At 42.9% G+C, this 26199-nt stretch overlaps 1 protein-coding gene across 4 annotated transcripts in view; it reads right to left on the bottom strand.

The window, feature by feature from the left end:
* The window catches only part of FILIP1 (filamin A interacting protein 1), a 79870-nt gene that overhangs the window by 9770 nt on the left and 43901 nt on the right, over window positions 1-26199 (bottom strand). For all 4 annotated transcript variants that reach the window (XM_079970390.1, XM_079970392.1, XM_079970391.1 and 1 more), the window contains 3 exons: window positions 22935-23108; window positions 21525-21703; window positions 1068-3873 (listed from right to left, as the gene is read on the bottom strand). In XM_079970390.1, the coding sequence (XP_079826516.1) occupies window positions 1068-3873; window positions 21525-21703; window positions 22935-23108 (3159 nt within the window). The remainder of the gene's footprint in view (window positions 1-1067; window positions 3874-21524; window positions 21704-22934; window positions 23109-26199) is intronic.

Raw genomic sequence — 26199 nt, 5'->3', positions numbered from 1 at the left:
CATACCTATATCCACTTTTTTACCCTATATCAATCTTTTAGCAATCACCTTCCTATATGTAAATCAGCTCCTTAATTTCTCATTACCAAACATTTCAACTCAAACCTACAAGCGTTTTCAACCGTTTACAGTTTTCTTTCATATAAAGTAAAAATTTGCCCCAGTCTTTTTACACTCCTCCTAGTATTTCAGTGCTCGAAAGACAGGAAGAAACACGTGGACTCACCACCCACTGTCAGAGCTGGAGTCAGATGCAGTCAGCATGAAGAAGCAGAGTAAGTTGCCAGAGTGTTAACTCTTTATTCAAGGAAACTCAGCAACCCTTACCCCTACAGAGCAGTTGCCAGGACTGAAGGTCCCTGCCGCCCACCCTTTCTATGGCTCCTCCTCTCCCAGATGTTTCCCAAGGAGTCTCAGAATAGGCAACAGGGTGTGTGTGGGTGTGTGAAGATTAGAGTTTTAAAGGGATATATGCTAAGTGCTATGCCCTAAAAAGCAAGCATAGGAAATCTCTGGCCCATCAGTTCTTTTTATATAGCCCCACAGTGCTTCCCCTAAGACAGGTATCCCCAAATTCAGCCCTCCAGCTGTTTTGGGACTACAGCTACCATCATCCCTAGCTAACAGGATCAGTGGTCAGGGATGATGGGAACTGTAGTCCCAAAACAGCTGGAGAGCCGAGTTTGGGGGATGCCTGCCCTAAGACATCCCTTTCCCCACCCCATTCTTTGGGAGCTTGGGCCCCTATGAGTTTTCCCAAAGGGGATTTGGCCCTTAGGGAGGAGAAAGATTCTCCAACCCTGCCCAAAACACTCAACAAAGGTACTTCTAATCTCTCCTCTGGCATGAAAAAGAGGAGGGGAAGGAGGAGAGTGACGTCAAGATTTGCTGCAGCCATTCGTAAAAAAACTGCGATTTTCCATTTCATCTTGAGTCAGGCCACCAAATTCCTAAGCCAAGTTGAGGATGAGCCCAGATCTCTCAGATCCAAGCCCAACTCTCAAAAACCATGTTTCCCCCTACCATATTGCATGCAAACATATTCCACAAGATTCCCTGTTGCTTACCATGGATTGTGTTCCTCGTGTGGATGACGTAGTAACTGGAGTTATAGTGATGGTACTTGTCACTTTGCTTGCTCCAGGCCTTGAGGATATGTTATTCCTAGGGGAACGGAGGACAGTCCCAGTCATCACCTCCTTCTCTGCTGCTACATTCATAGGCCTGACCGTTATCACAGGGCTTGCTCCTTCTTGAGAAGTGCCAGGCGAGCGTTTAAACTGAGACCCTAAGTGGATGTGAATTTTGTTGTCCTCGGTCGTTATAATGTTCGTGTTGGCATTGTACTTTCGGACGGGAGTTGGGACGGTTTGTTTTTCTGGCGTCACTCTAAACACAGCCCTCCCCATGGTCATGTCCTGCGATTCTGGAGACATGGTAATGTCTGCAGGTGCTGCCGAGGTAGACACTGTCATTATCTGAATTGGTGATACAGGTCTTTCCATGAATGGAGACTTTGGGCTCTCTGAAGATTTCTCTCTGGAGAAAGTAGTTATAGTTACTGGAGACATGGCTCGCTCTGGGCCCGCTGGGCTCTCACCCCCTTTTCCTTTCTGGGACATGACGTTAGGAGAGGGAATGATGGTAATCCGTGGTTTCTGATTCCCCAAGGTTGGGATAACGGTGGTGCTGGAGAAGAAATCTTCAGCTGTTGGACTAGTAATCTCCAGAGTAGCTGTGCTGTTCTCGTGATCTGGAGTTACCCGAATGTGGAGAGGCTGCCCTTGCTTCGGAGAAAGGACAACCTCCCCAGGACGCTCTGGACTGGTTTGTATTCTGGCTCCTTTTTCTGGAGTCACCTGAGAGCCATTTTCTCTTTTTTTCATCCATGGGATCCAGGATTTTCTCATGGTAAGGTCATTTGCCGCAGGAGGATATCTGTCAAGCACAGATGACCTCTCACTGGGCTTTTTAAGCCCAACCTGTCGAAGATTGCTCATAATGTGGTTCTCCTCCTGGAAGGATTTCCTTATGAACACAGCTGGTGTCTCCTCTTCTGCTGTCTCGCTGTTTACTGCATCAGTTTGTACTCCGGTGGATGTAACAGGCACATCTACCATCCTTCTCCCATTCATACTGGGTCTCAGGGCACGGCTGTAGCGTTTAGACAGCTCAAGCTCTTTCGTCAGATTAAGCACCTCCTGGCCCATGGCTTTGTTCTTGTTTTCTTCTCCCAGAAACCTTTGCTGAAGGACTGAGTAATCCACTTGGAGCTGAGAAAGCTGGTCTTCTTTGTTCATCAGCTCATGAATTTTCTCTTTGAGAGCCTGCACTTCAGCTTTCAAGTCTCTGCTTTTCGCCTCTTCCAGGCGAAACCTTTGCCTCAGCTCTGCCTCCTGAGTCACTGCCTCTCCCTTCTCTATTGCTTTGTTTTTTGCAATCTGGAGCTTCATTTCTTCCAGCTGCTGAGAAAGACAGTTAGCTTTATCCTGCTCAGTCCTAAATTTTTGCTCCAGCTGATCATATTCATCCTCTGTCTTCATCAAGTCTCCTTCAACAACTTCCAGTTGCTTGAGACGCTTCTTCAGTCTTTCAATTTCAACTGTTAGCTCTTTAATTTTGTTGTCCTCTTGTCCAGAAAGCCCAGTCCCTTTTTTAACGCGGCCTCTGGCTATTTCCCTTTCTACCTCCTCTATGCCATCAATCCTTTTCTTCAGCAGATCCACTTTGCAGTTCAGCTCAGCGGACTTTTCTTCCTCGCTCTTCAGCTTGCCAATTAACTCATCCCTTTCCTTTGTCAAGCTGGACACTTTCTCCTCCATTTCAGATTTCAACTTCAACAGTTTTTTGCTCTCATCTATTAGTTTCTCAGTCACTTCCATAACTTTGCCTTGCTCCACCTTGAAGTTCTTATTCAAGCTTTCAACTTTTCTCTCTTCCTGCTTTATCTTATCCACCATGTTCTTTCTCTCATCAACCAGCATGACAGTAAAAGACTTCAGCTTTGTCAGGTCATCTTTCAAGTTTAATTCAGCTTTCTCCAACTTACTCTCTGAAGACTCAAGATCCTTCACTCGCGTCTTCACCACTTCCAACTCATTGATCAAGTCTTTGGTTAAGTTCTTTTCTTTCTCCAGGTTCAAACGCAGGTGCGTGCATTCGGATTTGCTTTTGTTGAAAGCCTCCTCCAACCTTTCCAGTTCAGACATTCTCTTCTGCAGTTTCTCCACCTCAAGCCTCAGTTCTTTGCTGTGATGCTCCTCTTCTTGTAGTTTCTTTTTAAGCTCCTTACACTGAGATTCAGTCTTTGTGATCTCCTCATCTTTGCCTTCCATCTCAAGCACCCGCTTGCGGAGGTTTTCCACCTCAGCCATCAAGCTGGAATTCCCGCATTCCCCTTTGGCTATTTTGTCTCTCAGTTCCCGAAGCTCTTCTTCAGTCTTCTGAAGGTTTTTGTTGGTTTCTTCCAGCTCCTCAATTCTCCGGGTTAAACCAGCCAGTTTCAGCCTGAGCTGTTTATTGTGCGACTCTTGGCTAGCCAGTTTGGCAGTCATCTCCTCATGCTCTTGGGAAAAGGAGGATGTCTTGTGTTCAAGTTCTGCCTCTAGCTTCATTAGCTTCTGCCCATCCTCTTTTCCTTTAGTACCCAGAATCTTAAGTTTCTCTTCTTCTTCCCTTAGTTTTTGAGTTAGATCTTGTATTTTCTGGGTTTGCTGATCCAGTTGTTCAATGTGCATCTGTCTTTCATCCACAAGCATGAGTGCAAATGACTTGAGTTTGACCAATTCTTCTCTTAGCTTGTTGAGCCTTTTTGCATGCTCTTTTTCCTTTCGGGCTTGGTAGATCTTTTCCTGTTCAAGAAGCTTCTTTAATCTGAGGAAGGGGAAAACAAACAGTGTTATAAGCTTCTTTTTAAAAGAATACAATAATATTTCCTACTACCTAAACTATGCATAAAGGTAAAGGTAAAGGTACCCCTGCCCGTACGGGCCAGTCTTGACAGACTCTGGGGTTGTGCGCCCATCTCACTCAAGAGGCCAGGGGCCAGCGCTGTCCGGAGACACTTCCGGGTCACGTGGCCAGCGTGACATCGCTGCTCTGGCAAGCCAGAGCCGCACACGGCAACGCCGTTTACCTTCCCGCTAGTAAGCGGTCCCTATTTATCTACTTGCACCTGGGGGTGCTTTCGAACTGCTAGGTTGGCAGGCACTGGGACCGAGCAGCGGGAGCGCACCCCGCCGCAGGGATTCGAACCGCCGACCTTTCGATCGGCAAGCCCTAGGCGCTGGGCTTCAAATGTTGCTGGATTCCAACTCCCATCAGCACCAGGCAGCATGACCAATGGCCAGGGATGATGGGAGTTGGAGTCAAGCAACAATTGGATGGCTACAGGTTCCCCATCCCTACAAGTTCCCCATCCCTTCTCTAGGTGCTTGTACATATGAGTACACCCAAATTTGCCAAAATGTGTAGCATGCTATTCCTTTAAGGGGTGAGTACATTAAGGGTTCTTTTAAAAGTACATTCCTTGGGAGCTGTTGTGCATATTGTTGCACAACTTTTAACAAGAAAGGGCAGGAAGGAAATTCTCCTTTTGATCTTCTCTTTCCCCAGCCACCCGATTTTTTTCACCAGAAAATTTCTCAACTAATGTACATACTGTCATTGAAACATGTACTACCTTCCCTATAGATGGCATCTATCAGTACTATATATAAGTCGTTGGTCTAGTCCAACCAGGATCCTCTTCTGTTCTAATGTTATCCAATGCTTGGGTAACATTAGAACATAAGATCTCTTATAGATCAGACCAAAGGTTTAAATTTACCCTTTTCCATCACTGTAAAGTTGAAACATTTTTTATGCCTCTCTGCTTCTTTAGAGACATCTTGTAGCAATGATTACATGACTACACATCTGATGCCTGGTCTTCTATGTATTGAAAGCCAAGGCTTAAACCACAAAAAAACTGGGTTTGGTTAGAGTTCATGTTCATTAGCAGGGAGTTGTGTGTATATATAAGTGAAAACTCTGGCTTAGTTCCAGTTCAGACACTAACGTGGATCAGTAACTTCAAACCCAAAGAATACAAATTATTATCTCACTCTTACTATTGCAGTGTATAATTCAAATATAAAAAAATTCTAATATGCCATTTGCCCAAACTTCATTTAGAACCATAAGTCCTATTTGCTCACTACAACAGAATGAATTTCAGTCCCCAAATGTTCTTTCCACATTGATGAGCATAGTAGGAACAGTGGACAGAGGCTTAGCTCATCCCGCCCCCTGTCCCCCAGCTGTAAGAAACAGAGAAAGTATAATCCCATTATACAAATCTGTGCCCAGATTTAGAATACTGTGTGCAATTCTGGTTATCCAAACAGAATGCCGTAGAGCTGGAAAAGGCACAGAAAAGCAACTACAATAATCAAAAGCTTGGAGCAGTTTCCTTGGAAAGACTCAAGAACATGGAGCTTCAGAGAGTGTGTGCTAAGAGGGAACATCACAAAGATTTATAAAAGTATGCATGATTAGAACAGGAATGGGAACCTGTGGCTCCCAGGGGTTGCTGGACTACAACTCCCATTATCTGTCACTACTACTGGTCATGTAGGCTGGGGCTGATGGGAGCCTGAGTCCAACATCATCTGAAGGGCCATCTCATGGACTTTCCCCATCCCTGAACTAGGAAGAACACATTTAGAGATGCTTGTGCAGCTGACAAACCCTTGGGTTATCCCTCCTGGTGACCCTTAGCCAATCATGGCAGGGAGGAGAAATGGCCAATCAGGAGAGAGTAAGGATGGTAAAGGGATAATTTGACAGTTTAACCAGCAGAAAAGGGCATGGCAACGGAAGCAGCTTGTGGTGCATAGGGGTTTATCAGGAAGGATAAACCTGATTAATTTTCTCAGAGGAGGGGCTAGAGGTGTTTTACAGGAAGAGTAAAAGCAGATAGCCATTCTGGGATGAAATAGATTTCATAGAAGCAGCTCTCTTGCTGGGAATTTTTTTTAAAAAAATCTTGCTTAAACCGGAAACAGTGTTTCTGACAGAAAACAAGTACTGTGCCATTAATAGTGAAACTATCAAGCTTTATCTTCCACTGAGTGTTTGTTCATAAAAATATAGTTTTCGTTTCCATTGTGCCCCAGCTTTAATTTATGCCCAGTAAACTGTCACGGGAACCCCAATATTGATAGTTCTTGCTGCATATTTATATTATATGCTACCACATATTGAGAATTTCTGAATTCTCAGCTGTTAATAGACAGGGAGTCACCGAGGTTAAAAAACGGACTCGGTCACCTTGCCGTGCTCCCATCTTCCCTGAGGTAGTTTGTCACAATCTGTTCTCCTACCCGAGACTCAAGAGACATGCTATGGGGTTGATTGGCAGTAGGTTCAGGAAGCACATCATTATTTTGAATAAGCAGAATAAGTGCCATTAGTAACAACCTTAAATGGGGTTTTAAGAGGGTTAGACAAATTCATGGAGGATGTCTTCAATTTCACATGCAGCATCGGCACATCAGGCATCTCTGGCCCAGGATAATGTTGCACTGGCTTGCTGATGCTGTTCAATGGCTGAGAGCATAGTTTAAAGTAGAAGTCAGTGTATCAAATCCACATAGGCCAGTTATTTGTGCCATGGTCATATTGTGACCTTGTGACAGTGGCAAAGACTGTCTAGGGAGGTAGAGTGCTCTCCTTCACTGAAGGTATTAAGCTGAAGGTATTAACACTGAAGGTATTAAGCACCAGTTAGTGGTGTGGGGCAGGGAGTGTAGTGTTGCTCACTTGCCTTCCAAACACTGAGCATCACTGCTAGTTCCTGAGACAGAGAGAGTGCGGTGCAACTCAGTGGTGAAGCAAATCTGGCACTCCTGCCATCACACCTGCCCCACGCTGAACGCAACCTTTCTCAAGAACCACCAGGGATGCTCAGTGTTCAGAAGGCCAGTGACAAACACCACCCTACTAGCAACTACTGATTCAGACTAAAATATTTGTAAGCCTGGCTTGAACAAAGTGTTTCTTGCTTCTGGAATTTCAACGCTCTGAGGTTACCTCAAGCTCAAAGTCTCAACTAGCCAGACCTTGTCATTTAATTAGAAGAATATAAAAAACCAAAAGAGTCACACTTAATTTGGAATATTCAGAAATTTCCAGATTAGCCCAGAGTTTATCGCTTCTCTGAAATGAACTATAGATCGATATTTCTCAAGTGATCTGAGTTCCTTTTACCATGCTTTGAGTTGGTCAAGAATAAGGGTTCTGAAAAGGAGAATCCAAACACAGAGCAATATTTTCACTAGTATAAACCTATATTTAGATAAATTTATTGTCATTGTCCGTATATACACAGTATACACAACAACGAAAATCAAACACCCAAGACCGGATTCACATACACATTTGCACGTATCTCCAACACTCTCATCCTATTCAGACATAATCTATTAAAACATACATAATCCAGAATATAACACAACCTATTAGAAGCATAGCATAACCTAAAACCTATCTCATTCCTTACTACTCACTGCTTGCTATTTCTTACAACTGGCCCTGAGATCATTGTTTAGTGCAATCAGAGCTCTTGGATAGAAACTATTCAGAAGGCGTGTGGTTCGTGTTTTCATTGTCCTATATCTTCTGCCCGAAGGCAACAGTTCAAAGAGGTTGTGAGCAGGATGGGTGGGATCTCTCAGGATATTGTGTGCCTTCTTCAAGCTGCGAGACGTGAAGATCTCATCCAGGGTTGGTAGTTGGAGCCCAATAACATTCTGGGCAATTTTAATTATTCTCTGTAAGGCTTTTTTATCCATTCCAGAGCTGCTCCCATACCACGATAATATACTATAGGTTAAGACACTCTCAATGCTACTATGATAATAGGACAGAAGTAGGTGCTGAGATAGATTCAATCCTCTGAGCATTCTCAGGAAATACAACCTCCCCTGTACCTTCCTCACAACCATATTAATATTTGCAGTCCATGAGAGGTCCTCAGAGATGTAAGTGCCCAGGTATTTAAAACTACCAACCCTCTCCACCTCCTCGCCATTTATGTGCAATGGTAAAAATACACTTTTCTTTCGCCTAAAATCAATTATGAGTTCTTTGGTTTTTTTGGTGTTAAGCATAAGATTATTTTCTTTACACCATTGAATTAACCCCTGTACTTCTTTCCTATAAGCAGCCTCATCATTCTCACTAATGAGCCCCACCACTGTTGTATCATCCGCAAATTTGATGATTTTGTTGGACTTATACAGTGGGGTGCAGTCAAATGTGTACAGGGAATAGAGGAAGGGGCTTAACACACACCCCTGAGGGGCTCCTGTGCTTAATACTAGAGTAGAAGAGTGGTAAGGTCCCATTCTCACTGTCTGCGGCCTATCGGTCAGGAAATTCCTTACCCACAAGCAGATCTTCTGATGTATACCCAAATTGGTCATTTTAAGGAATAACCTGTCTGGTAGAATTGTATTAAAGGCAGAACTGTAGTCCACAAACAACAGCCTTGCGTAGGTTCCCTGTCGTTCTAGATGACTCAGTACAGTATGGACAGCGATGGAAATAGCATCATCAGTAGATCTATTCCTTCTGTATGCAAACTGGAACGGATCTAGAGTGGATGGAAGACCAGCCTTAATATAATCTTATTGCAGGAAGAGAACAGTATCAGTGCTATTATTACTGTTCTGCTTGTATTAACTGTCATCAGTGGGTACGTCACTGCAGGCTTTAGAACATTCCAGATTCAATGAAGTTTTCTCCTTAAACAGCCAACTTTACTACTCTTTAGAGTAGAAGCACATACTTCTCTATAAAGCTATTTAAAGTTCAAGTTCACATAATATTTTCATGTTTCCTCTTACCAGAAATATTTAAAGAAATTTCCAGAAAGTAATAAGATGTTTTTATAACTCTGCATTTACAACCTACAAACCAAGCAGTCATGGATTTAAAAATAATAATAATTGACACATATCTAAAGCATGTGTAAAACTATTGCCTAAAGAATCACTGAGGAAACTGTTCAGCCTGTCCCCTTATTAGGGATTACACAAAACAATTCAGGTTACTATGAATTTACAGACATGGAAAGCACTTTCATGGAGGATAAGCGTGCAAAACCCAAAATAATCTACTTCTGGACTGTATGTATTTTCTTACAATGAAGTAAGGAACTCCTAGCTGCACAAGCACCCACCCTCTGGGTCCCCTCCTAAGCAACAGCTGCTCCCCAATGAACAGCTGAGAGGAGAAAGGGCTCTGATGTTGTGAAAAGTGTTCAATTGCAGTTCTTTCTCTGCAATTATCTGCTACAAGGAGATGAAAGCAGAGGGGAAAGTGTCTTTGCAAAGAGAGATTGGATTTCCCTGCAGATATGCAAAAAGCCATCCATGCATTTTTGCAACTGAATGCCTACAGGTTTGGGGGCTGCAGTTGGATTTTGAAGATGGAGGCACTGAATAGCAATGTGGCACAGCTTGCAATACAGCTGTGGTTTGGCATTATTTGCATTCTTCTGTTGGAATTACAGAGGGTTTTTTTGGCTTTTTCTTTGCCCAGACAAGGCAGTTCTATTGAAGAGCAGTCTTATCAAATAATTAATTAATTAATTTTAAAAACTTTTCTCTCTCTTTTCTTTTCCCAAAAAGTCAATAGAGAAAATGAAAGATTAACACTGAGTAGAGTTTCCTTTTGGGAATCTGTTGTGAGGGGTTGTGGTGGATCTAGCTAGCTCACTACTGGATACAGCCTCCAACAACTTTCAGAGTGATAATGCAGCCCTCACCTTGTCCCATATGGAAGAGCTCTCCATTTAAGAAAAACATGATGGCCCTCACCTCAGCCAGCCTTAAACTTAGTAAACTTCCTCAGGGAGCTATCCAGCATTTGCTCTTAAGAGCTGTCTTGCTGAATGTAAATATATTTCAACAGCTTATTGTGAAATGCACAACAAACTCTGGTTGTGTCCTAGTCGCCTCTTGTTTCTGTACAAAAGCTATCATATTTAGTAGCTGTGCATCATCAGCATCATCTGTTACTTCAAGAGCTTTTAAGCAGTTTACTGTAAATAGGAATTCACAATCCTTGCTCATATGCTTATAATCTATGAAAAGGTTCAGGCCCACATTGTGTTTTTACAAAGGTGTACATTTCTTCTCCCCACGCAAGGGTAGTATGGATTCCCTGAAAAACCACAATCTGGGATGAGGGCTCCACAAGAAAACAAGGGCTTGCATGACCTGCACACATGACTATGTGCACAAGTTTATTTCCGACACCATATGTAGGGGGGAACTCAGGTGCTCCGATCCAGCCATCGTCACGCTTTAAATAAGATAATGTTTGCATGACTATCTGTACCATAATGTGGACAGAGCTGAGCATCCAACTAAAAGCAGCCTGGTGTGGATAGACTGCATCCATACAAAGACAAATGCATATTCTAACATGCATGAGCCCTTTGAGGAGACATGTTTGAGACTGCACTGCAAGTAAATGAAATGCACATAAGTATGAGAAATGGCAATGGTGGGAAACCTGTGGCCCTCCAGATAGCGATGAACTTCAGCTGCCATCCTCTCTGGCCATTGGCTATTCTAGCTGGGGCTGATGGAAGTTGTAGCCCAAAAACAAGGCTAAGGCATGCTGTTTTAGGCTAGCCCTCAACCTGAGCCTCCAGTAATCTATAACATGGAAATAATTGTATTGCCCTAACTTACGTAGTTGCTGTAAAGATTAAGATGGCTTATGTGACATCCTGTGACGCAGGACATGCTACCACTATCACGTGTCTGTGTGCATGTGTGCATGTGTGTCTATACACACACACACACACACACACACACGTGCACACGCTGGGTAAGCAGGCATGATCTGCCCAATTCACCACTCAGGTTTTTTGACTGGTCAGATAAAGAAGGTAGCATTGAAAATAACCTTGTTTGTTAAAGTCTAAACCACAGAGCCTAGGGCTTGCTGATTGGAAGGTCGCGTTTCGAATCCCCGTGATGGGATGAGCTCCTGTTGTTTGGTCCCAGCTCCTGCCCACCTAGGAGTTCAAAAGCACGTTAGTGCAAGCAGATAAATAGGTACCACTCCGGTGGGAAGGTAAACGCCATTTCCGTGTGCTGCTCTGATTCGCCAGAAGTGGCCTAGTCATGCTGGCCACATGACCCGGAAGCTGTCTGTGGACAAACACCGGCTCCCTCGACCGGTAAGGCAAGATGAGCGCTGCAACCCCAGAGTCTTCCACGACTGGACTTAACGGTCAGGGGACCCTTTACCTTTATTTATATGTCAACTTTCTTCCATTAATAAACTCAAGATGCAATAATGAGGTTCCAAGGTGGACTCCGATCCAGGCTATTGACCTTTTTAAGGTGGCTGCCACCACATGCTTTCAGAACATGCCTTGGGATTTGCCCTATTAAAAATTATGCCAAAGAAATAAACAATTCCAGTTCACTGGAACTAGAAAATCATTTTACAAAGTAGTTAAAGATTAATCCAGCATGAACACCAACTGCTTTTGATGAATACAGTGCAAGACAAATTCCCCCTGTTTTAGAGCAGTGGGATATCTCACTTGTTTCAAATGCCCTGAAGGCTTTCCCAACACAGTGTTTTGTAGCAATCACATTAACAGCACAAGCCTACTCGGAAGTAAGACCCACTGAGCTCAGTGGGTCCTACTCCGAGGTAAGTAAGCACAGGATTACAACCTAAAAAGTACTCACAACACAGAATGATTATAGGACCAAACAATTCAATGTCTTGGTTACATAATAAGAAATTATCAGTACAGAGTTCAGCAAAAAAAGATCTATGCCAATGTGAAGCAAAAAATTTAAAGCTCTGCCAAGGGTGTATTTGGTCTAGGTTATCCTTCCCTTAAGAACTTGTGAATTGTCTTCTGCACAATGAAATGAAAACCGAACCACAAAGTAACTCCAAGGAAAGATTCAGTTTCATAGCATCTCTCTATTTACAAGGTCAGAACATGCCATACCTTGAAAGCCAGGCTATGTTTTGATGCAAGGTAGAGCTTTCCCTCCCCAAGTCAGTCAACAGGGAGATCCGAGCTGTTCTAGTTTTAAAAGCTGCAGTTAATTTGCCGCTGTAACGAAGCACATGTCTGTACTTCCCTGTTACATGCAACAGGCTCTTCGCAGAGTCTTCTTGCCAAGCAAATCCATTAGCGCAAGTACTGAAAAATGTGCATACACAAGAAGCAACATTTTGGAAACAAACAAAACAGCAGAGTGTGGTTTTCTTACCTTCTCCTAATGAGGAGCACTTTCGATTCCCCCTCCCTGCCTCTCTTTGCAAGAGTTTGCTAGTCTGCAGGCCCTGCTTAGCCCCTGCTCTACAGGGAATTAGCCATCACATTCCAGCCATGTCATCAGAACAATGAAAGGTGAATGTTGTGCAAAACAGCTTGGGACCACTCACTGATGATGTCATCCCTCCCTTATATGGTTCATTATTGTGCAGATTTAACTTTGGGCAGTGAGGGGGGGGGTGGAGCCTCACTACTTCAGAAAGCAAAGGAAAACAGTGGCTAGAGAAAGGCTTGGGGGGAAGTAGGGGGGAAGGTAGGTACAATAGAAGTGTATTCTCACCCCCCCCAAAATCCCCCCCTCTTCCAAACTAATTGAACTCCAGCCAGTTCCATTCAAACATGTGTTCAAGCTGCAATTGCAGTCCTTTCAGAATCAGCCTAAGGAGCTGAAATCACACAGCATGAAAGTAAAGTAAAACCATTATTTATCTATTATGGATTCCCATCCTAAATGCAGCACAAAGGACAATGGAAGCTGAAATGACCCCCCCCCACCTAAAAATTACAGGAAGGGTATGCTCTCTTCTACAGACTGTTTATTATAGTTGCTATACATCTCCTAAAGAGACATTAGGTTAACTATCTTAGGAATTTACATGCCCAAAGTCTGCTTGTAACTCAGGAAAAAAACTGGGTTGCAATTTTAAAAAACAACACTGAAAATCCAGTCTACAATTGTTGTGTATTTAAGAGACAGCTGTGACATAATGCTTGAGGGTATGAGATTGCTGTTGGACTAACAGCATCACTCTACAAACAAGTCCTGATTTATATAGAATCAGCCACTTTATGAGTCTCCAGGGGGTCATCCTACAACAGCTAAATCTGGGTTGCACTGTCATTGAATGAAATGTCATTTAGTGTACATTCACATGACCAGTGAACAAAGACATGGTGATACAGGTATGCATTTTCCCCAAGCTAGGCAGAAGGTGGTTGTGCTACCTTTCTGGAAGTTTGGTAGCATCATCTGAAATTAAATTATTTTTAACAGCTGCAATTTAGAAGATGAATCAAGTCAGCGCTTCCCCCCATCAATGCATCTTCACGCTAGCAAAAACTTCACAGAATCATAGAATGGTAGAGTTGGAAGGGGCCACAAGGGTCATCTAGTCCAACTCCCTGCCAAGCAGGAATCTTTTGCCCAACATGGGACTCGAACCCACGACCTCGAGATCAAGAGTCTTGTGCTCTACTGAGTGAGTTATCAGTTTTCATCTGTTTAATTTCTGCCAGAGGTATTTTTCTTGACAGATTTGATTCTTTATTTTTCCCCTACCTTCCTGTGAGAACGCTAAGCAGATTGCAGTAGTAAAAACAAATCACGAATTACTGTATAAACAATAATTAAATAATTAGGAACTAGATCAGTAGCAACCAAACACCTATTTATCCACCTAAGCTGTATTTCATGCTGCTCAAATGCTCAGACTTGGTTGGCCAAACCCCAAGGACTTACTACTGCAACACTTAGGGCTTGTCCCCACTTCCACTTGTCCCATGACTAGAAGGAGTGAATCCAAGCAGTTTTCCTCTTGACCCACTCCTTTCCCAGGGAAAACCCATTCTTCAATGCTAAATTAGAGCAAATGTCAGTCTGGAAGATTGCTGTTTGCTCCGACTGAGCGCTCAAAAGTGGTTTTGTAATTCCCAGTTCTGCTAACTCTCAGCACCCTTAACCAACTACAGTTCCCATGATTCTTTGAGGGAAACCATGGCTGTTGAAGTAGCATCCGAGTACTTCAAATGTATGGTGTGGCTGTGATCTTGATAAGATCTTTTCAACTGTGTTTGACTGAAGCCAGGTGTTTTAGATCCACCCTCTCCATAAAACTACCTTGCTATCATATATGCCGTATGCTGCATTGTGCCTTATGGTCTGCATTAATTAAATGAGGAGATGACGGCCACCAGTTTTGGGTTCCATACTTACAAGCAGTAGCTTCTTCTTGCAACCATGCTGCTTATATTCCAGGATTCAGCCCCTTTTTAAACATAGATTTCAGGACTGTGCTTATGCATCAATTAAACCCTGCTTTGGCTTCTCTTTTCATGCTTCTTATCTCATGCAATGGAACTCATGCAATGTAGGAAAGGTAACAGCCACAGAACTTCTAGATTCCTTGGCTACATTGCTTAAATCCTCTACAAACAAAGCCAGATGCTTGTTGCAAAAAAACAAACAACTATTCCCCAGGATTCCCGTTTACTTGCTGCCATGAAAAGTGCACTGCAAACAAGGAATCGCCATCCTTAAAGAAGCCGTATCTTAATGCCGCTCCAGGTTACTGTATGCTCAGAGGTGAGGCTTCTAGATAATGATCATATTTCTATGCAAACCTGCAGATTTCCACCTGTGCAGTGCTTAATGCATGTTAATGGGTTCCTAGAACCCATTTGGTGGAGGGAAGGGTGTTTTTTTTTAATCATGGGAAAAAGGAAAGCTGGCTGTTTTTAATATAAATATATTGCATTACTCATGTTGTGCCTCTTGGGAAAGTATTCAATAAAGAGAAATAAAACATATCCTTGAAAAAAGAATGCTGGAAGAGGGAAGAGGATTGCAAGCTGTGCTGATTCTGCGCTATACATTTTATATTACTTACATCATATTCCCTAAAAACCCCTCACTTAGTAAACTTAAGCTGAACAACTGGCCGTAGTCACCAGCCGTGCTTTTATTTAAAACAGGTCATTCCAGGCAGATGTTATAAAACATTATATTATTCTCTTGAGGCTTTTTTCTCCCTCTGAATTGATGGGCTGAGGCGCTGCTTTTTCTTCTTCTTTAAATCACGCCGTGAATTGTTCTATATCTCCCTGTTATGCATTTATTGCCTTTTATGGAGTATGATTCATGAACTAAACATAATGACCTTAGACACTTTTTATTTAAAAGCATTTCTGTTTGACTGAGGAGAATTCAGGCTTTTCTCAAAGCATATGACCAGATGGTGGTGTGGAAAGCCCGGGGGGGGGGTTGATCCTGTCCCATTCCTCTTCCTCTATCAATGCAAGGGTTCCATTTGCTTGAATGATACAGTGCCGTTCTTTTTGAAAGCATACGTTGCAATACCAAACTCTACATAGTTACCTGAGAATACCTCACACTGAACCCAGTTGGGCTTACTTCTGTGTAGAGAACTGCACTGTCAGTCACATGCCTGACTCAAAACTTCAGTTTTAAAAAGAGCAAACCATAAACTATAGCTTATGGCAGACATTTCATAGAATTGTAGAATTGGAAGGGACCCTGAGGGTCCAGTGGCGGAGCTTCATGCTCCAGCAGGGGGTGGGGCGGAGAGCAGACGGGGGCGTGGCTGGCACGCGTCCCGGGGTGTGTGGTGCGTGTCCCGGGGGCGTGGCATGCCACCCACATGGGTGTGACGCACCACCCACAGGGGTGTGGCAGCCGCCCCCCAACGCGGGGGGGGGCAGCCGTGATGACACCCCACCGGGATCGTACCACCGGGGGCGGTGCACTCCCCCCGGACCCCTGATCCTCCACCAGTGTGAGGGTCATCTAGTTTAGCCCCCTGCAATATCCACAACCGCCCCTGTTAGTTACAAATCATAATATGACAGAACCCTACCAATGTATTTATTTATTTTTGTAAGCTGTATGATCTGTCTGGTTCTAGATAAAATCAAAGCTGTTTTACCTTTTCAAATGTCAGCCACATTGCATGCGCTTTTATGTTACTTGGCACTAAATCAATCCTAATGCTAAACACACAGAGAAATAGTTGTGGTGTTCTGAAACTGCCTAAATCCATTTCCTTTTTATACTTATTTTGCAAAATCATACATCACGCTCTTACCAGGCAATCTTAGGCATGTTTAGTCAGAAGTACCGGTAAGTCATACTGAGGTCAATGGAACTTGTAGTGCAATATCCTTGGGCTACTCTCAGCTCCTGTTAAAGCTATCAACTCACTCTCCACTAGAGAAGTGTTCACAACATTCACAATATTAGATGAATTGGCTGTAATTTATAACCCAAAGGAAGCTCAATAGATTTTATTTTCAGCATGAGATCAGGCAGGCCATAATTCTCACTACACAAGAAGCTGACTTATACCAAATCAGGCTATTTGTCCACCTAGACTAATATTGTATTCTCTGACTGGCAGCAGCTCTCCAAGTTCTTAGATGGGAGTATTTCCCATCACTTTATCCTTTTATCTGGAGATGCTTGGTGCTGAACCTGGCAACTGGGAATTCTTAATGCAAAGAATGTGCTATCCTGCTGAGCTGTGGTCCCCTCCTGCAAAACTATTTTGAGGCGGTGTCTTGACATCTTCCTTTCTCCCTGTCTAGTTATCATGTGGCTGTAATTATCTAGTTATCCCTCCTCTATCTTAAAAGCTGTTCAACCCATACAGAAGCTCAAAACCATTTCCATCCAGTCTTTAGTAGCGTCTATAAACTGCTGTCTTAAAGATCGGCTGGAAGTAAGAACAACTGGATCAGGAGTTGTTGTTTTCCTTTCATTTACCAGTTTCTAAATATTCATTATGGAAATTAGAAAACATTTGAATGAAATTAGTGGGTGTCTTTTCCAAGATCATCCCTTTCATTTAAATTATTGTCTTTTAATTCAAGAAATTCAACATATCAACAGTATCCCTGAGAAAAGTAGAAATATATATATATCAGTGTTGTAGAAATAACAGTGATATGCAGCAGTTATGAAAGAGGATTTGTTATGCCAGAACTCTCAGAGTATTACACTGATTCGCCTGCTCTTTTGTTCTTGCAGATTTTAATCACTGTATAGTGAGAAGAGTAATAACTGCAATGCTATAAATTCCCAATAGTGCTGTCCTGCTCACCCTCACCCACCACCCCTGCTCTGGATCATAGCTTTAGAATCAAGGGAGAAAAACTAATGAATGTTTGAAACCTTCAGAAAATGTATCTGAACATTAAAAAAAACACCACTTTGCACAATTAAAGTGACAGATTTTATGTTTACATATAATCCATCATGTTGTATGAGATGAAAATTCTGGATTGTATCCAAATTACTAGGTTGTACTCAGAGTAGACCACGGAAATAAATGGACCCAAGTTAGTCACATCCATTAAAGCCAATGGGTTTACTCTGAGTAGGCCTAATATAAGAAACAACCTTCCGGCTTTTGGTCTTCAAATATTGTTATAAGCGTATTGCTATTAGAAATTACCAATTATGATCAGATTACAAAGAACCATAAAATTAGCTTTTTGGGCCCAAGGGGACTCGTTTTTCTTGAAGAGCAGCACCTTCTGCCTCTATTGCCTCCCAGCAATGCTTTTAAACAGCAGTGGAGGCACTAGAAAGAAAGGGGGCAACAGAAAGGGGCAAGTATATTATGTGAAGGTGAATTTTGCCCCACTTTAGGTTTCTCTAAAGTAAATCCAATTGGTTTGACTCACAGGCCAGGTGTGTGGTTCCTGCAACAGAGGAGGGGGTGGAAGCCAAGGTGGAAGCCTCCAAAAAGGGGCTGCACGGTGGTGAGTGTGAAAGACAAGTGTTAGGGAGGAACTGCTACAGAACCCTCCCCAGAAAAGGAGGAGAGAGCTGAACTCCAGTGGCCTGGAAGGAAGCCTTCAGCCCACACAGGATGGCATTGCTCTATCTGTATGAAACAATCCTATAAAAAATGCCCTTCTGTCAAGAAACAACATGAGTCCGGCAATGGGGTGTGGGGAGCTGTTTGTATGGGGAGCTACCCCTCTCCAGGCACTGCCTATGTGGAACCAAGCTTTCAAAAGCAGCTTGTGCTACAACATCAGGGTCAGCTACTGCTGGCCGCGCTGGCTGGGGCTGATGGGAGTTGGCACCCACCTCCATCTGGGCTAACACACAATCTGTCTCGATTCCTGGGTTAACACACTTGCGTGGGTCTAAGCAGCGGTTTAAATCTCGGCCTACATGCTCTGACAAAGTTTCAACCAGTCGACAACAAAATGACACTAGTGTAGCCTTTTCTTTCTCTGTTGCTGTAATTTTTTTAAAGCAACCGTTCTGTTTAACACACAAACCCAGAGAGAGAAGTCTGCAGATTTTAAGCCCATCATAGGAGAAGGCCTTTCTCTGAATTTAGACCTCCACAGTCGCTCTGCATCTCATGTATATGAAATAAAGTCGAGCAAAATGAAAACATTTTGGGAAGAAAGGCTTGGGGCTGGCTTCTCATGGGAAAGGGAAGAGAAGGAAACCTGAATAACAAAAGCACAAAGGGGGGGTGGGGGGTACGAGAGAGATGTTTGAAATCCGCTAACATCAGTGCTCCCGTTTCTGATTCAAGAGGCCTGCGCTCTTTATTAGATGCAGATCAGTTTCCTTTGCAGGTGATGCGGTCCCAGCATTACATCACCAGAAGAGCAGCCAAGGAGCATCTCAGTGCCAGGATGACTGAAGCAGAGAGGAATGTATTATCACAGGCTACTGAGAAACTCGCCAGTTCTTTCTTTGCTGGGGGTGCTGGGATGGAGAGCAGAAAATGTCATTAGAAGAGTGAAAGTTTTCATAGGAGGAAGATCTGGGGGTCCGAGGATCCCTTGCGTATATCTACAATTATAGCCGTGCATTTTCAGAGGGGGTGGAACCAGGAGCATTAACAAAGACCATATTTGTGATGCTAGCACTGAAGCAGGATAACATTGTGTGTATATATGTATACAGTGGTACCTCGGGTTAAGTACTTAATTCGTTCCGGAGGTCTGTACTTAACCTGAAACTGTTCTTAACCTGAAGCACCACTTTAGCTAATGGGGCCTCCTGCTGCTTCCGCACTGCCGGAGCACAATTTCTGTTCTCATCCTGAAGCAAAGTTCTTAACCTGAGGTACTATTTCCAGGTTAGCAGAGTCTGTAACCTGAAGCGTATGTAACCTGAAGCGTATGTAACCTGAGGTATCACTATGTGTGTGTGTGTGTGTGTGTGTGTGTGTGTGTGTGTACACTTCTGTATTGGGATAAATTAATCAGAGTTTCTCTATATCTGGGCCCTGCTGTTTCAACTGGAGAAGAGAACTTTGAGGACAATGAGCTAAGAAAATTCCAACATCCAATCACTATCAGCAGTTTAACCTACAAAGAAGCCTTATGTAAAAACTAACTGTTTATGCTAGGCTAAATAACTCCAGCAGTTTGTATACAGAGAAATATATGGAAGAGTGTTGCTCCATTGATTTTGTTTTCCAAGGCTTCTGAAACAGTGGCTCCAAGAACTGAAAGCGAGTGTTTCCACTTTCAGGCCCTTTGGGGACATATTCTCACAACTGTGAGGCTGGAGAGTGAGCATTGTGTATTTGTTCCTCCCTAGCCATCACATCCTCACTGGCCCTGCACATTTAAAGCACATGACTTCCCTTGAAGAATTATGGGAACTGTAGTTTACACAGGAAAACTGATGTCATATATTTCATCAGTTGCCTGTATTTTCAGTGATTTGCTTTAACCAATCAGGACAGTCCATCTGTAAGAGACTATGAAAAAATCAAAATCAAACACTGAATGTGTGAACACAGAGAAACACTTTCTAGCTTAGTTCCACTTGAACTCTGCACGTACTTTGGAATTATGTGTCTGTTTTTGCTTTGTCCCTGACCCATAATCTTGGTGCCACTGCAAAGCAATTAGAGGAAAGCCGTGGTAGTTCAAGCTAAGTAGACTCCCATCAGGGGAAACTCTAATGGAAACTGATATAAAAGCACTGCTATTTGGAATTGGGAGAGATAAAAGCAATAGAGATGATTCACAGAGAGGAGAGACAGACCTCAGAGGAGAGAATCGTTAGAACATCTTATACAGGCTATAACCAGCCCAAACATGTGGACAGCTGTCTGATTGGTCATCTATGCCTGGGGAAAGTGTGCAGCTGTCCTATTGTCTTCAAAAAAGTAAAATCTTCTGAGCTATGGATGGGGAATAGAAACTAAACAGGGAAAACATAGAAGGATGTTTTTCTCATGATGTCATGAAGATGCCCCATAAAATGTTCAGTAGTTCATCGCAATACAATTCTCAGCATTCTTTCGGTGAAACCATGACTGACTGTGCTATAAAACTGATATAAGTCCCTATATATTATATATTCCCTATGGAGTACCATCACCACTACCAAAACAGCAGATAAACTAGGATAAACCAGTTAGTTTCTTTTACTGGTTATCCTAGAGATTATTCAGATTGCTGCTCTTTATATATTGAAATTGACATTACCTGATGTTTCCAGTGTGCATCCTGAACTATTTTTTTCAATGACTAAACATATGTCCAGATCATGATTTAGCACATACCAATCCAAACTATTTCTCCAAGAGTATCTTTGCATGTTGAAACATTCACACTGAAATCACAGAGCGAATCAGTAAGGCTTGGATTCATTATATAAAAATGTGTGTAGGGCCGGTCCTAAGTGAGGCAGCTGCTTCAGGCATCTGATTTTGGGTATCATGAAAGGGCACCCAGTTGTTAGTTCTTTAATTTATTATTGTAGTTTTATTGTCAGGGGGTGGGGGTGGGAAAGAGGCATATGTGGGATTTTCTTTTCTTGGGTGCCAAAATAATTTGGCTGGCTGTGGAAACTATTGAATAAGTAGGGGTGTCATTTGCAACTCTGCCTCAGACGTGAAAAAGTGTTGGACTATGTGGTCCACTTTTATGTCATTTGAAACAAAGAAAGAACATACATATAGATCACCCCAGACCCACAGGAAACTGGTACACTTCTTAAATGGGCAGCGGTTGAATTAATGTTTTATTTTTTTACTACTAATACAGCTGGACATAGGGTTTGTGTGACAGCAACAGAGAGGAACTGTAATTGACTGTATATTTGTTCCCAATTTTTTAATTTTTTTTTTTTTTAAGTCTTGGACTAGCTCTGCAGCCTTGAACGAATTATTCCCATATCTGTAATACGGATTCAACAGTACAAGAGAGCTGACAATAGGTTTTGGTTGGGTAGAAAAGTTCAATAAGTGGTGAGAAACAGTATATGGGAGGCTAGGATTAAAAATGTTAATTTCCCCCTACAATATCTCTGATATCTGGAATTCTGCTGTTCTGCTGAAAAATGTCTTTGAAAAACCCGTTGTTTCCCATCAGAATAACCCCTGAAATGCAGAGTTTATTCAACAGGCTGTCTCTTAATGCTCACCTTTCACGCTCCTGCTCCAAGAGATTGGTAAAGTCATCGCTCTTATTCATGTAATCTGTATGTTTATGCTTCTCATTTTCCAGCTCGTAAACTGTGCGCCGATGGCATTTCTCTGCCAGGAGGAGCTGCTCGAGCATGCGCCGGTATGTTTCCTTCTGCTTCTCTTCCAGTCTGTCCAGCTGGTTGGTTGAAATATAAAATGGACTGTGTTAACTACATTGTTGGCTGACATTGGTACATCTGCTGAACAAGGATGTTGCATTACTGTAAACGTGGCATGGCCTCTTTCATTGCCTATAAGCAGTCCCTAGTAATAAACACCACTGATTCCCATTAGCTTTGCCCATGACAGATGAAATGTAAAGGAGGAGGATGACAGTTAAAATTGTAACAATACCAAGTTGCTTCAGCAAGGAGCTACTGACATTTTGATTTTGATGAGAGTTTAGATTGAAGGAAGGGACTGATTATTTGGCTCACTATTTCAGATTTCATTGGAAGGAGAAGAGAGATTTCAGTGTGAAGGAAGGGAAGATTCTCAGTGAGGTTTAAAGGCTCACTCTTAAATCTCTTCAGAATTAAACTGTACAGAGCAGTTTAAGAAGATTAGTTGTGATTGCCCTTTTATACTTCATGATCACTATAGCAATGTTCTCAATGACAGCTAACAGTTACTCCTCTCTTTTTTAAAAAAATGGGAAAGAAGTCTTCCTTTGGCGTCTCTGCCTATCACAGAGACCCATTCTGTAATAATAGTCATCCACTATATAGAGTCAGCAAGTTAATCAGAAGTCTAGAAGTTTATGTGGAATAACTAAATGGGATTTGGAACACAGGGTGATTCACACACCCCAAACCCTACAGCATCCCTGGGGCTCATGCTTTCAAGGACAACAGACCACATTTGGCTCCTGGGCTTGGTGTTCTCCATCCCTGTTTGAGAGCAAACACAGTCAACTTCACAGGATAACATACAGATATCACAGTGGTTTGGTCACTGGTGTGTTGTGCTGCGGTGGAATTTGCAAATGGTAACATACTGTTGCCCTTGGTTCCACATTCAGAACATGCATGTTTCCTCAGAGGTAATTCTCACTGTGTTCTCTTACTCAAAGGCATGTGTTTCTCCAATCACAGCCTCAAAGTCTGCTTTAATTCTTGGAAACGTTGCAAACATGCAATGTGTTGAGCGCTAACACACTATCACTATAGAGGATCAGATTAGGTATCTACGTACGCAAGTGTTGCCACTGCCACATGTTGTGCAAGAGAGGAAAACAGAGACATTCAAGGTTGGGGATGTGCCCATGCCTTCAGTCGTGGTATTTTGTGAAGCAAATTGCAAATGCAAGTCAAAATGAAAAGGACATCCTGACTCAAGGTTCCTAAAGTAAATTGAAAGGTGCTTACCTCTGAAATTGGCTTCTCATAGACATCTTCCCCTGTTGATTTCTCATGGGCAAGGTTAGCATCCCTGTGCAATATCCTGAGGACATTCTCTGGAGCTGAAGAGCCATAGTGCGCCTCCAGAATTTCAGGCTTTATTTTCTCTGTTTTCAGCATATGGATCACGTCTTCTCGAGCCTGCAAATTGACAATATTATTAATATTATTACTACTACTATTATTTAATTACTAAAACAATGAAATAGCAGCATTCTCGACTGCTGACGTACTATAGGCTGTATCCAATGGTGTCCATGCATAAGCTGGGCACTTTGGGGGCAGTTCTGAATTCCTCATCTGAGGCCCTGTGGGTGGTAGCCAGGCATCTGAGAGCCCTCTAGGAACCAAGGCAGCTGCTGTGGGGACCTCCAGTGATGGGGCAGGGATGTCCACTTCCAATAGGATCATTAGTGTGGGAAGGGTCCCACTCCTTTCATTCATTCATTTTATTTCAACAATTTGTATAAAGCTTAATGACAGCAGTCTCTAAGCAGTTTACACAGGAGACCCCATTGAGACCCCTCCCATTCTTGCTCCTCATCTGAGAAGCCTGCAGACCCAAGGGCTGATCACTGATGCCAGCTTCAAGGCTTTGAAAAACAGGATTTAACATATTTGTAGTGGCCATATCTACTGACTGCCATAATAGCTGTATGAAACCTCAATTTTTGGATGCAGTTTACCTCAGAAAACCAGAAGCTGAGAACAAGCAACAAGGAATGGCTATCACCGTTTTGCCATGCTGTGGGGAAGAAGCTGTTAAACTCATGGCTTACTCATGAGTAGCCCTGTCAGCCAAGATTGGTTTCAGCTAAGTAAGGGTAGGGCTTGGACAATGTTTCAAGCCTCCAGACTCAGGCTGATGTCTTTTAAGCCTCAGAAGGCCCCAGAGAAAGAGGAAGCCTAGGGGAGATCAGCAACCAGTAGAGCTCATAAAGAACTGAAATTATATACTCCTTGTAGCTATTTATCTAGCTGCTGCATTCTGAACTAATTGTGCCTTTCAAACAGCTTTCAAGAGCAGCCCCACACTGAACACATTATAGTAGTCTAGTTGAAAGAACCTGGGCATGCTGGGCTTCCAGAGAAGGTTTACTGATTGTTGTTAGAAAGAGAACGTTGGATTAGATGGGCCTCTGGTCTGATCCAGGAAAGCAAATACTTCTGGGGCATTCCTAGTCCCTAGCATGTTGTCTTCAAAGCTCTGGCATACCTGCTTTGCATAGGATGCTGCTGTAGTATTTATTTGGGTTAAAAGTACTGATTCACAACACATCCATAATTGTTTAACCATCAGCAATCTGAGCATTCCCTGGGTGGAAGCAACACCCCATTAGCTAGTTAATTTTAGGTTCAGTATAAGATGCTCATGAAGCCCAACTGTTTCTTTGCTTAAAAGCATCATTGACTTTTAGCCACCAACAACTTTGTTTCCTAGCTGATTAATGTGCCGTGTAATAATTGAACTCTGCTGTTAAAAGAGATCTGTTATTTCAATTATATAATGACCATTGCACATGGAAGGAGCTTAGCAATGCTAAAGACAAATAGCACCACTCATAAATAAAGTTCTTCATGAAATCTTTCGAGATTTACTGGATGTTATTAACTTCCCAAGATGGCTCTTTGAGCCTTTATGGTGCACAGCTTGGGGTACATGACTACAGGCTCCATGAAACAGGGGATCAAAGTTTACTAAGTCCAGACTTTTTCTTCTGATTATGCTACACCCATAACTGTCAAACTCTGGACATGAGCACTCTGTATTCCTCATTCAGTTTATTAATAGTGCAACAGCTGCTGCGTACTAGGATCAGAAATAAGATAAGGTCATGGATCCCCAGTGCAGTGTTGTGGTCATACCAGTGGTACATTTTCTAAATTTTAAAGGACTCTGTGCACTGGGCCTGACAAAGAACATAAATAAAAACTCACAAGGTAGCCCTCTAAAGGATTTCAGGTGCCTGTTCTTAGGCAGCTGCAAACGTTATCTCTCACAGCCAAAAGAAAAGTTCTCTTCAGTTTCTGGCAATTTCTGGCTAGTATGGCATGTGTCTTTCAGATGTTCATCATCCATGTTGACAACATATCTACATGCAATACAGGCCCGGCATCAGCATCCTGGGGCAGCTGCTAGGGCCTCTGGACTCCCCACAGGGTCCACCACCACCAAAACCTGCCCTAGACACTTCACAATGGGAAACTGGGACCACGAGTCTCCATTTTAATTTCTCACAATACACTGAAATGACAATATATTGGGTATCCCAGGGCTTTGTGGGAAATTAAGTGGTGGGTTCCACCTTTGGAATGCTGCCGCCATCAAGAAAATCCAAGGAGCCCATCAACAGGGGTAGGAAACCTTTTTCAACCTGAGGGCTGTATTTGTTTCTGAGCAACTTTCTGGGGTCTGCCAGAAGCAAATGCAGGCAGAGAAAAACATGCAGATGTTTCTTTTCTACAGTATGTGAGTTTCCGTACACACTCACAAAGGCCGCTTTCCATCCTCCATCTAGTCATGAGGCATTATAAGGCCTCAAGGACATATTCCAGCCAGTCACAAACATTCTGGGTATGGAGCTAGATCTGTGAGGGATGTGACCTGGGGAGAGTTTCAAGGGCCAGATGAAGAGGTCTCGAGGCTCACATTCAGCCCCTAGGATTGAGGTTCTCCACTTGCATCTACAGTGGTACCTCAGGTTAAGTACTGTACTATAAATTTGGAAAGTGGTTTGCTTGTCTGTCTACCCACCTCTCGAGATGACAATGTCAAGTTTGGCATCAAGGTTTCTGAGGTGCGGGTGGCAGGCTTTGTCACTGTTTGGTTTCTGGGTGCCATTTTGAATCAAGATAGTGGACAAAAATATGACTTTGTCCATTTCATAGAATCATAGAGTTGGAAGAGACCACAAGGGCCATCGAGTCCAACCCCCTGCCAAGCAGGAAACAATTTGTTGGATGCCTCTCAAGATATTGTCACCAAACTCAGCATGAGGGTTCACGAGGTGCAGGGGTCATAGTCTTCATCAAAGTTTGGGTGCTGGGCACCATTTTTAATCAAGATGGAGGACCAAACTGTGTTGTGACTTTGCCCGGTTTTTGGTGTGACATATCCAAACTCACAAATTACACAATCCATTAAAAAAAAATTAGTTTCTACAGATTCCCAGGCAGCACCAGGCACTCCCCACTACTTAGATGTCTTTTTAAAAGATAAAATATACAGTTA

Source organism: Podarcis cretensis (genome assembly GCF_951804945.1).
Source record: "Podarcis cretensis genome assembly, chromosome: 3".
Classification (NCBI taxonomy): Eukaryota; Metazoa; Chordata; class Lepidosauria; order Squamata; family Lacertidae; genus Podarcis; species Podarcis cretensis.
This window is presented reverse-complemented; position numbering and strand designations above follow the sequence as displayed.